The sequence below is a fragment of the Phycodurus eques genome, chromosome 2, assembly GCF_024500275.1.
Source record: "Phycodurus eques isolate BA_2022a chromosome 2, UOR_Pequ_1.1, whole genome shotgun sequence".
In the NCBI taxonomy this organism is placed as follows: Eukaryota; Metazoa; Chordata; class Actinopteri; order Syngnathiformes; family Syngnathidae; genus Phycodurus; species Phycodurus eques.
Genome location: NC_084526.1, coordinates 6,969,434 through 6,982,337, shown reverse-complemented (window position 1 = coordinate 6,982,337; position 12,904 = coordinate 6,969,434). Strand labels below are relative to the sequence as shown.

Below are 12,904 nucleotides of genomic sequence, written 5' to 3'. Positions count from 1 at the left end.
CGAGTCCGACTTACTACCGGATATGCGGACCAAACAGCCCATATCAGGGGGTTCGGTAGCCCATACTCCCGAAGCACCCCCCACATGACTCTCCGAGGGACACGGTCTAATGCCTTCTCCAAGTCCACAAAACACATGTAGACTGGTTGGGCGAACTCCCATGCACCCTCGAGGACCCAGCCGAGGGTCCACTGTTCCACGGCCAGGACGAAAACCACACTGCTCCTCCAGCATCCCTGAATAAACCTTAAACCAGTGAGGCTGAGGAGTGTGGAGTTGGAACACACCCTGTGGTCCCCCTTTTTAAGAAGGGGGACCACCCAGTCTGCCAATCCAGAGGCACTGTCCCCGATGTCCATGCGATGTTGCAGAGGCGTGTCAACCAGGACACCCCCACAACATCCAGAGCCTTTAGGAACTCTGGGCGAATCTTATCCACCCCCGGGGCCTTGTCACCGAGGAGCTTTTTAACCACATCGGTGACCTCAACCCCAGAGATATGAGAGTCTGCCTTAGAGACCCCAGACTCTGCTTCCTCATGGGAAGGCCTATCGGTGGAATTGAGGAGGTCTTCGAAGTATTCTCCCCACCAACTTACAACGTCCCGAGACGAGGTCAGCAGCGCCCCATCCCCACTATACACAGTGTTGATGGTGCACTGCTTCCCCCTCCTGAAATGCCGGCTGCTGGACCAGAATTTCTTCAAAGCTGTCCGGAAGTCTTTCTCCATGGCCTCACCGAACTCCTTCCATACCCAAGTTTTTGCTTCAGCGACCACCAAAACTGCATTCTGCTTGGCCAGCCAGTACCCATCAGGTGACTCAGGAGTCCCACAGGCCAAAAAGGCCCGATAGGACTCCTTCAGCTGCCACGACAGGCAAAGACCACCTTACGGCCACAGCTGCGGTCGTCCGCCACAGCTCCGGTCGTCCGCCTCAGCATTGGAGGCGCGGAACATGGTCAGGGTCCCAGCAGACCCTCACAATACGTTTGGGCCTGCCAGGTCGGACCAGCATCTTCCCCCACCATCGGAGCCAACTCACCACCAGGTGGTGATCATTTGACAGCTCCGCCCCTCTCTTCACCCGAGTGTCCAAGACATGTGACTGCAAGTCCGATGACACGACCACAAAGTCGATCATTGAACTGCGACCTAGGGTGTCCTGGTCCCAAGTGCACATGTGGACACCCTTATGCTTGAACATGGTGTTCGTTATGGACAATCCGTGATGAGCACAGAAGTCCAATAACAGAACACTGTTCGAATTCTTATCAGGGGGGTCGTTCTTCCCAATGATGCCCTTCCAGGTCTCGCTGTCATTGCCCACATGAGCATTGAAGTCCCCCAGCAGAACGATGGAGTCCCCAGCGGGAGCGTTCTCCAGCACCCCCTCCAAGGACTCCAAAAAGGGTGGGTACTCTGAACTGCTGTTTGATGCATAGGCACAAAAAACACTCAGGACCCGTCCCCCCACCCGAAGGCGGAGGGAGGCTACCCTCTCGTCCACCGGGGTGAACCCCAATGTACAGGCTCCGAGCCGGGGGGCAATAAGTATACACACACCTGCTCTGCGCCTCTCACCGTGGGCAACTCCAGAGTGGAAGAGAGTCCAACCCCTCTCGAGAGGACTGGTACCAGAGCCCAAGCTGTGTGTGGAGGCGAGTACAACTATATGTATTCGGAACTTCTTGACCTCACACACCAGCTCGGGATCCTTCCATGCCAGAGAGGTGACATTCCACGTCCCTATAGCCCACCTCAACCACCAGGCACTCGCCTTCGAGCCTCAGCCTGGCTCCAGAGGGGGGCCCCGGTGCACATCAGTAGGTTTGTAGATATTTTTCTTAAATATTTTGCATTCATACACCACCAAAAATAACATAACAACAACATATAAAACAAAGATCTGACTGAAGCGTAGATTTTTAAGCTTATAATATGGAGGATTCGCAAGCCATTTTCACTTGTGAAATACAGACATTTTATGCAGGATACTTCCATTTTCAAGGTCTAAGAAAAGTAATTGGACAACTGGCATAACTGTCCATATAACTAGATTTTTAATACTTAGATATAAGTCAACGAATGTCAGACTGCCTGAAGTCTGGAATCTATGGAGATGACCCAATTGTGGGTCTCCTCCCTGGAGATGTTTTGACAGGTCTTCACAGCAGCCACGATCAGTATCTCTTTGTTTGTGGGTCTCGTGCTACCTTCATTTTCATCTTCAGCAAGTGGAAAGAGTGCACTACTGGTTTGAGATCAGGCCGTTGAAGCATATCCCATTTGTTTGTCTTCTAAAAGACTTCCGTTGCAATTAAGAGACACATTCATCAATAGCTTTGCAATAAAGTATAAATAACTCAATACAAAAACAATATTAGCCTTTGCCAGAAAGCATCTAAAAGGGCATCCCATGTTCTGGAATCAGATTCTTTCGGCAGATGAAATCAAGGTCAAATTGTATGAATATGTGCATGATCCAAGCATACAGCATCACATGGCTAACATGGTGGAGGCAGTTTGGCATGCTAATGGAACAGGCTGAATGGTATTTTTGGAACAGAACAAACAAGATGAATTCTGATGTGTATAGGGCAGTACTCTCTACTTAAACAGTGATAGGACATCACTTCATAGTGCAGATGACTAAACATACTATGAAAGCAACTGGAGCCTTTTGAAAGTCAAATTTTCTTCCAAGATCAAGTCAGGGACCTGATGTCAAGCTGAGAGCTCATGCCTTTCATCTACTGAAGGTGAAATTGATGGCAGCAATACCCTCCAACAAGCACCAACTGAAATTGGCAGTAAATTGGTGCATCAGAGGCCTGTCCATTTTAGACAGAATTCGCAGAAGCAGCAGTTAATGTGCATAGGTGCGCGTTCAGCAATTGCAGATAATCATTTGTGAAGCGACGTCAGTTACAATTGCTTTCCACACAAAGGGGAATTAGTAGTGAGTCTCAGGTGTTAAACGTGACACTGGTCTCGGCTGCATCCAGCATCTTTACCTTGCACACAGGACAGAGAGTGATGAAATGGTAGAAATAGCCAGCTTTGATTGCCAGTGTGCAAGGGAGTGTTAAATACAAATGATTTTCAAAATTATGTTCATATTTTCAATTAAATCAACTGTATAATTACTTTTGGATATGCCATGCATAAAATAATTGATTCCTAAATAATATATACCTTTTTCGTGAAAGCAGAACGTCTAAAAGTCTCAAAATGTTTATCTCAAATTCATTGTGGTGTGCATAGAGGCAAAATCATGACTGTCTGAACTGAAAGAAGAGAACCTAAGTCGGAATGGTTCAGTTAATGACAGCAAAATTTGACAAAAATACTTTTTATCTTTAACAGTGAGCAGCCATCTTAACTATAACACATCATTGAAAAGATCATTAGGCCACTTCAGCTTCTTGTTCATGTTTAATGCCTGGTTTGGAGAAATGTAATGAAGAAAAACAATAAATAAAAATTACAACAAATAATAAAATTAAGCTTATGCAAAAGTATTATGGAATCAGCTGCATTTTGTCAAGTTCATTGTATTATTCGGGTAATATAACTTTATTGGTACCAGGCATTAAAATGAACAAGAAATTGAAGAAACAAGGGTGGTCTAAAAAAAAAAATGTCCATTGTGGAAGACAAACAAAATGTGGCTTGATATTTGAGTAACGACAGTCGGAACCCCACAATAGTGATTCACCATGTCATGGTTAGAATTAATGGGAGCCCTCCTGCATGTTAATTGTCATGATGTACTAATTATACCATAGGGTTGTTACTCCCTTTTAGGACTCTTGATTGATTCTTGTAAGTCAGATGCACCCACCCTCCCAGGTTCAGCAGCCTCATTTCCAGTGTTCAACTCAGCTGAAAGTGCTGCACTATAATCCTACTCCTGATTACCTCCCCCAACACTACATTTACTTCTCTGTTATACACAACCATATGTCTCCATAGCAACCAGAGGGGGACAGGAAAAGAATCAATGTGAGGGCGGTGATGATGGTGTTGGCAGTAGTGGTGGTGATGGTGGGTGGTGCAATGATAATGAAGGATACATTGTTTCCTGTTGCTTTTGTAGTTTTTTTTCTTCATGTTTTTGTCTTGAGTCATCAATTAAAATTACCCTAGAAAACATTTAAAGGAGACATATTGTGCCATTTTCCCCACAAATAATACAATTCCCAGATGTCTTAATAACATGTCAGTGACGTGTGCTGGTCAAATGTAGTCATCACCCTCTCTAAACAGACCCCATTGAAAGCACCTGGGTTTTGGGGTCGGTCCTGTCTCCTGCAAAATGAAAATGAGCCACTGCTCACCCCTTCACCCTCTACTGGGTGGCCAATGTGGTCACACCTTTGCGTTACCATAACAACCTGGGTTGGAACTTGGGTATGCCTACTCCTTGGGTAGTGTGCAGATCTATGCATATGGCACATGAGGGAGAAATATCCTCAAACACATATACAGACACATTTTATAACTTAGGCAGCTAACAACACATTACATTGTTGTGTTATTTCACACTTGCTGGATGGCCAGGAGCTCCAAAGATGCAATGTACAAAAAGTTTTCAATCAGAATCAGCTTTATTGTCCAAGTATTTTAAAACATTCAAATAATTTGTCTTGGGTAGTTGGAGCCACTCTAGTACGACAACAAATGGCCACTATGACAAAATATACATTTAGGACATAAGGAGCAATGAAAGGGTACCAATAATGTGGTCATGCTTATACAATGACAATTGTGCAAATGATGCAGAGTCCTCAAGCAATTTAAAGCAATCTAAAGTGACTAATAGTGCGATAATCTGGTACAGTGAAAATTTTGTGAAATGGTGCATAGCGTTCTCAAGAACATAAGTGGCCAATAGTAATCAACAGCAGTTATGCAAACAATGCAGAGTGACGAAGCTACAGTGAGTACACAAATGATCTGGTCGTGTCCCAAGTCCATACTCTGCTCGGCCATTTTGAGTGGTGCTCTGGGCCACCATGGTGTTGGAAAACAGAACGCCAATGGCCTTCACCTCCTCACTGTGTGTTCCAAACATCTGCTTGTCATCACTAACTCGCTCTTTCTACTAGCAGAGAAATACAAAACAACCTGGCAACATCCGCAGGCAGTGGCATCTACTTGACTATGTCATCATCCGTAAACGCGAGGTTAGAGAGCTAAACCATACTCGGTTATGTGAAGGGCAGAATGCTGGATAGATCACCAGTTGCTTCGATCTAAATTTAGCCTCAGATTCCGCCCACCTGTACGGAGGTACCGACCCTCTCATTGACTGAACTTTGCCAGTCTCCGCGACCCTAGTACGTAAGCAAGTGGAATTAAATAAAACCATCGGAAAGGGCATTGAAAACTTGGTTGATCCATCCACAGTCAAATAACCCTGTTAGCAGGAGATTGAAAACCTCTGGAACTGTACACTTGCTGCATTCCAGGATGTGAACTAAACAACATTCGACGCCACTACTCAGAGAAACAGTGACTGATTTAATGAATCAGGTGCCTTGAACAAAAGAACTACAAGAAGATACACCTCTCCTGCCTGTTTCTCTGATCACCTTGGCTGTAGTCGTCCAGTCTTCTGGAAGCTCCTCCTGTCCACCAAGAGCTTGTTTTACCTCTTCCCAAAAAAACGCACAGCACTCTTCCTCTCTCAGCTTCCACCACATGATTCTCTGCTCTGCCTTTGTCTTCTTAATATTCCTCCCCACTACCAGAGTCATCTTACACACCACCATCTTATGCTGTCTAGCCACACTCTCCCGTTCCACTACCTTACAGTCAATAACCTCCTTCAGATTACATCGTCTGCACAAAATGTAATCCACCTGTGTGCTTCTACCTCTGCTCTTGTAGGTCACCCTATGTTCCTGCCTCATCTGGAAGAAAGTGTTGACTACAGCCATTTCCATCCTTTTTGCAAAGTCTACCACAATCTGTCCCTCCAAGTTCCTTTCTTGAATGCCGTACGTACCCATCACTTCTTCATCACCCCTGTTTCCTTCATCAACATGTCCATTAAAATCTGCACCAATCACAATTCTCTCTGTCTGTGATGTTCAGAACTACTTCGTCCGGCTTCTTCCAGAATTTCTCTTTCACCTCTAGGTCACATCCTACCTGTGGGGCATAGCCAATAATCACATGATACATAACATTCTCAATTTCAAGTTTCAGCCTCATCACTCGATCTGATACTCTTTTCACCTCCAAGACATTCTTAGTTAACGCTTCCTTTAAAATAACCCCTACTCCATTTCTCTTCCCATCTACACCATCCATCCATTTTCTGAGCCGCTTCTCCTCACTCGGGTCGCGGGCGTGCTGGAGCCTATCCCAGCTATCATCGGGCAGGCGGCGAGGTACACCCTGAACTGGTTCCCAGCCAATCGCAGGGCACATACAAACAAACAACCATTCGCACTGACATTCACACCTGCGGGCAATTTAGAGTTGTTAATTAACCTACCATGCATGTTTTTGGGATGTGGGAGGAACTGCCCGGAGAAAATCCACACAGGCACGGGGAGAACATGCAAACTCCACACAGGCGGGGACGGCCGGGGATTGAACCCAGGTCCTCAGAACTGTGAGGCAGACGCTCTAACCAGTCGCCCACCATATCGCCTCCATCTACACCATAGTAAAATAATTTTTACCCTGCCCCTTCTACCTCTGGCCTTACTGCCTTTCCACCTGCTCTCCTGGACACACAATCAACCTTATATCAACCTTTCTCCTAAACATAATGTCAACCAACTGTCATAGTCTCAAAATTCAAAGTCAGTTCTAGGCTCTGTGGTTTCCTCTTCTCTTTCTGCCAAAGCTTTCCACGTCTCCTTCGTCTTCGACCCACAGTAGCTGAATCTGAATCGGTGCCGGACATTGTTAACCCGGGCCACGACCAATCCGGTATGGAATTCTTAGGATGAACGCTCATATTTGTTTGGCAAAGTTTCAAAACGGATGCCTTTTCTGACGCAACCCTCTGCATTTATCCGGGCTTGGGACCGGCCTACAGTTTGTACTGGCTTGTGCCCCCCCATAGGGCTGCATTCTCACTTTGCTGGGTCATTGCTACAATGTTTTTTAATTCTCAAATCATATATAATTAAAAGGCCATGCAGAATTTTTCATTTGTTGCAGTCATCAGTCTGAAGTGTAAATTACTTCAGAGGGTTATTAATAACAACTGTCAGGTTGCTGTACTTTTTTTCCCCAGCCATCATCTTCCGCTTATTCAGGGTCGCAAGGCTTTTGAAAACCAGCGTGCAGAGTTGGCAGTGCAGCACACGCAAAATAAGAGGCGGCAGGGACAACTATTTCGCTGTCCGAAACATTTTTGAAATGCCAACCGGAATTATCACAACATTCAACAAAAACATTTTGAAGCTTCTAAATGATCAAAGAACTGACTTGGAGCCAGTCAAAAGAAGGAGTCATGCCACAATGAAAAAAAAGTTTTTATTCTGTATTTCTGTGTGTTGTCATTCAAGCGCACTGTGGCAGTTGGCCTCTCCAAGAGCAATTTTATGGTTGTACTGTCCCAAGCTGTAAACAATGTTACGCAGGACAGCCACATACCTGTAAATTCAGTTGCCACACACTTGGTGAGAGTTAAATCAAACATAGCATGGCTTTTGTTATCTTCCCCAAAATTATCAGAGCAATCAATTTATTTTCTGCAACTCAGTAATATGTTTGTTTGCATCTTCCACTAACGCTTCCAATTCCATCACGTCAAACTTCATTTTGTGCTTGTATTGGTCTCCCAAATGTTCCATGGTGAAAACTATGGGTCAGATACTCCATACTCCCGTAGCACTCCGAACAGGACACAACGAGGGACACAAAGCACATGTAGACTGTTTCGGCAAACTACCAAGCACCTTCCAGGGCCCTCCTGTGGGTTTATAGCTGGTCCACTACTCTATCCACAGCCATAAAAAAGCCACATTGCTCCTCCTGAAGCTGCGATTTGACCTGCTGATGGCCCTTCCTCCATAAATAGACCTTATGTGGGAAGTTGAGGAGTGTGATCCCCCTGTAGTTGGAACAAACCCTTTGTTTGCCATTCTTAAAAACGGCACAACCACCCTGGCCTGCCAATCTAGAGTCACTGATGGGGGACAGGACAACAGGATGTGGCAGAGGCATGTCACTCAAGACAGCCCCACAACATCCAGAGCGTATAGGAACTCTGGGTGGATATCCTCGGAACTCTGCCACCAAGAAGCTTTTTAACTACATTGGCGACCTCAATTCCGGGAGATCCCACCCTAGAGTCCCAAGACTCTGCTTCTATATGGGAAGCCACGTCGATGGAATTAAGGAGGTCTTCAAAGTATTCTCCCCACCAAATCACAATGTCCCGAGTCGAAGTCAGCAGCGCTCCCTCCCCTCTATACACAATGTTTTTGGTGCACTGTTTTCCCCTCCTAAGTGTCAGATGGGGACCCAGAATTTCCTTGAAGCTGTCCGGACGTCATTCTTCGTGGTCTCACCAAACTCTTCCCATGCCTGCATTTTTGCCTCAGTAACCACAACAACTGCATTCCGCTTGGCCTGTCAGTACCCATTAGCTGCCTCCCACAGGCCAAAAAGGCCTGATAGTGCTCCTTCTTGAGCTTGACGGAATACCTCACCGCCAGTAGCAACAAACAGGTTTGGCAACTGCTGGAAATGAAATATATCCCATCACCCCTGGCAGCACCGGAGTTTTTGCATGCCATTGACCTTACCTAGGACCTTGTTTGCCTTGAGTGACCCTACCAGGGACATAACGCCCCCGACAACTTAAGGGTCATTCGGCAACACAAACCCCTCTACCAATAGTAAGGTGGCAGCTCAGGGAAGAGCTGTACTTTTGTGATTTCCACTATTGAAAAGTTGTCTCAATGAAAAACGGATCTGCCATACTCACTTGAATTTGGCCATAGTAATTTAACTTGTCTTGACTGAACATGTGTACATAAACGTAACAAACAGCGTAAGATTAGAGTATGTTCGGATGGCTGTTAATTCATTTTATTATTTTTTTATGGATTTTTATTCCCAGACTTTTTTGAGGGGCGCAGAGTTTGGTGAAAAAATGAACGTCTTTTCATTTTCAACTGGTAGGTAGCGACCCAAAAGTGGGTGAAAAAGGGCAACTAAAAAATATATTTAAAAAGATGTTTTGCAGGTTGGGTGCTTCTTCATGTACTTGTACATGAGCAAGGACATCATACTCACGCTTACCTCCTCCAAACATTCAGGGACTATAAAAGTGTGCTGTGCTTTTGTGGGTCACTGAGCGCTCACACTCGTCAAATAATTTTGACTTTAGATGGCCAGGCATTGTACAAATTGTCTAGTTTGAGTGCACCCTTAGGTTCAATTGTCTAAAGTTACACACACAAAAACGCACAATGGGTACACCATTTACTTTTTCTATAACATATTGCTTCATCTAGTTCATCACAATGGCCTTATCAGGTTTTGACCAGTCCAGCAAGTTGTTGTCGGTGTTGAAAGTGTCACCACTCTGACTGTTGCTTCACACATCACACACTTGAGTCTGCATTAGATCATTTCCGGGGTCAAAGTGAAGATGACAAGTTAATCAATCAGTGTCATTTTGTCCCGATATATTACTCCAGCCCATCCACTAAGTGTCCACAACGATCATGGGTTCTCTCGGGAATAGCCTGTCAAAGATTTGTCACACATCCCCACACAAAGTGAAAATGGAATACCCGCATTTTTTGTTTGCAATGCAGCGAATATTCACAGACAAAGACATGACCCTTCTCTGTCAACCCCACAGGTATCTCATTTTCTACATAGGACTTGAGATACTTATGCATTTATGTTCAAAGTAAGCCTTTGTATTTACCAGGGAGTTAGAGCTCTACATATTGCACAGTAATGAAGTTCGTGTGTTTAAAAATGCAAGAGGATCCCCACTTGTGCACGGCATAATCAAAAGAGACCCCTAAGTGCTTGTTCTGAGAAATTCAATGTTTCGAAGAAAAGGTCAACTGTGGAGGAAGGGGGCAGAGTACCACAGCTTTATAATGTACATGCTCTCCTTGCTCTCTTCTTCCTGGTATTTATTCTGCAGAATACAGACCAGGCATGCTTATATAAAGCTATTCCGGTATCCCTTGAGGTGTGCATCCATGTGCGTGTGTTTGAAAGCTTTGCATGAACAGCATCAGTGAAAATGAAAGGTACTGTAACACCCAAAATTCAGCTTGCCTACCGAAAACATTGTAAGCAGCAGGAACATGTCAACGAGATTTGGGTCAATGGCAGAGTAACAACCTCTGTAGCCACATGAAAGACAGAAAAAAAGAACCTTTACTGTCCCCAAGTGGACACAAGCAAAACATACATCTAACATCTGTCCATTTTCCATCCATCCCTATCAACCTATCTGATATCACTTATTAAACTAAATAAAAACAATGCTCACAGACATTACCGACAAGATCTGTTGTTTTTAACATTTATCTCAGTGTACATATCTAAACTGTACATATGTACTGAGTTTTTATTCAAGCACCCAAAACTTATTGAATGAAAGCTATTTGATATATTCCAAAATGCCCAGAATACAAACTGTATTTTTAGATATCTGTTCATTTGTACTATATTGGTGACTCTTGTAAAAGCAGTCATCTGTTGTGATGAGGCAACTGAAAGCTTAAAAGCAGAAGCTTTCATCCTCTCTCCCCCAAACATGAACGTTTGACGTGCATGCTCATGCAGGCTGGGCACCGTTGTGACATGTGCGTATCTTGTTGTGTGTGTGTATGTGTGTGTGTGTGTGTGTGTGTGTGTGTGTGTGTGTGCGCGCGCGTCTGCATGTGCGTGTCTGTCACAGACTATTAAATTCCTGACTGCACATGGTTAAAACCATGAAGTTTAGAATTCAGATGAATCCCTGACTATTTCAGGTGGGGGAAGAATACTTTCATTTTATTACGTTCAACTTAAGTGATTGGCAACACCATAGAGATGAGACAAAATACACACAGCTCCTTCATTTCTTGGTATTCTCGTAAATCTGCAGACACATGTATAGTATTTTGGTATAATACCGAGCTATTTGTGAAAATTAATATCGCCTTCCCAATGTTGTTTAGCAGTAAAGTGATTGCAGAGCATTTTATTATTTTTTTTATTTCTTGTGAAAGCATTGTGAAGTTGAGCCTCTCTATTTTTCTCTCTCTCTCCAGGTTGCGATTATTGCTGGAAACTTTGATCTTGCTGAACTTATCAAGAACCACAAAGAGAGTGACATAGGTGAGTAATAAGACAAAATGGGTTCTGTTCTCCTTTCCTCCATTTAGCTTTCCATCCATCACCTATTCTTTCTCAGCCACCAGTGTGTATTTCTGAATCACTGCTGGGATACATTACAAATTCTCCATGCCTCGATCTTTTTAAACGACCTCCCAGTATAATCTCCATTATGGGATTGGAAGAACCAAGAGGATGAAAGTTCATGTTTACACCAGGACAATCCCAGTCCGATTAGGCTCAGAGAAAAGACCAATGCCTCAGATCCCACAATGACAAGGAGTGTCTGTCCAGTGAAAATTGATTAGTTGTTTCCACAGGTGTTATTAGTGTGTGAGTGTGTGTGTGTGTGTGTATGCGATCAGTTGTGGATGGATGTGATGACACTGAGAGATGAACGAAAGGATTCGTATATTGATTAAAACTGGGTGGGGAATTGTGTGTGTGAGGGCCAGTTATACAACAAGAATGCTCAGTTTCATGCATGGTGTGTGGATTTGGAATTAAGATGTCAGAAGGTTTTTTTGTGTGTTCGTGTGAGAGTTGATAAGGGATTTAAAACACTTGGAAACTGGATGCAATTTTTCAGGAATAGTGTGACTCCTGAATGTTAATTCGTTCATGCTATTTAAAATCACATCTGATACATGTAAACCAAGACAAACATGTACAAGTGATTAATTATTATAGTTATCGAGTAAACCATGCCTATGGCACTCCATATCTGTATATTGCTGCTTCATTTGTAATTCAAAGTCAGAATGTCTCTGTAGCAAATTGCTGCACAATGGAAACTTGGGATTTCAGGCAAAGAAGACTTACATTGACAGTTTCAATGATAGCTTTCATTAAACATGCTAAATGAACCATTTAACGTAGCTGCTTTTAAAGGGAATTGAAGAAAGTATAGTGTATGACAACCCCTCTGTGTCATGCACAACAACCGAAATGCATTTCAGTCTAAATTCTAAATTAGGGCTGCACAATAGTGGAAAAAAAATTACATTGCTTTTAAACCTACGATATATATTGCATGTAAAATAATTCAGGATCAGTGTTGTGAAAGTTCATTTTCACGAGAACTAGTTCAAAGGTCAGTTCATCATTCCAAAAATGAACTAGTTCAGTTCATAGTTCATAATTAAAAATTTTGAACTACGTTCACAGGTCCAAAAACTAACAAGTTCATAGTTCTTCCCCCGCCCCCCAATATGTTGGGTAATAGGCGGCATGGTGTTAACTGGTTAGCACATCTGCCTCACAGTTCTGAAGACCGGGGTTGAAATCCCGGCCTCGTCTGTGTGGAGTTTGCTTTTTAAATGGGGAATTAAAACAAAAACAGGAGTTTTGTCCCAAACATGCAAACAAAAACACGCAACACAGTATGACAGGAACTATGGTGAAAGGTTATTGATAACTTTGCATTCCTCACAGCACTGGCTGACTATATTAACAAAATAATTTATCTACTCTTACGTCACAAAACAAAATAAATACCATATTATCACAGATGTGCTCATACAGTGTCTTAAAGCATTCTGATACAAATAATTTTCCTACTAATCCATTTTTACG

At 43.6% G+C, this 12,904-nt stretch overlaps 1 protein-coding gene across 3 annotated transcripts in view; it reads left to right on the top strand.

Annotated features, from left to right (window-relative positions):
* LOC133395980 (SH3 and multiple ankyrin repeat domains protein 2-like) overlaps positions 1 to 12,904 on the top strand; it is a 304,904-nt gene that overhangs the window by 118,441 nt on the left and 173,559 nt on the right. For all 3 annotated transcript variants that reach the window (XM_061665354.1, XM_061665346.1, XM_061665361.1), the window contains exon 10: positions 11,266 to 11,332. In XM_061665354.1, the coding sequence (XP_061521338.1) occupies positions 11,266 to 11,332 (67 nt within the window). The remainder of the gene's footprint in view (positions 1 to 11,265; positions 11,333 to 12,904) is intronic.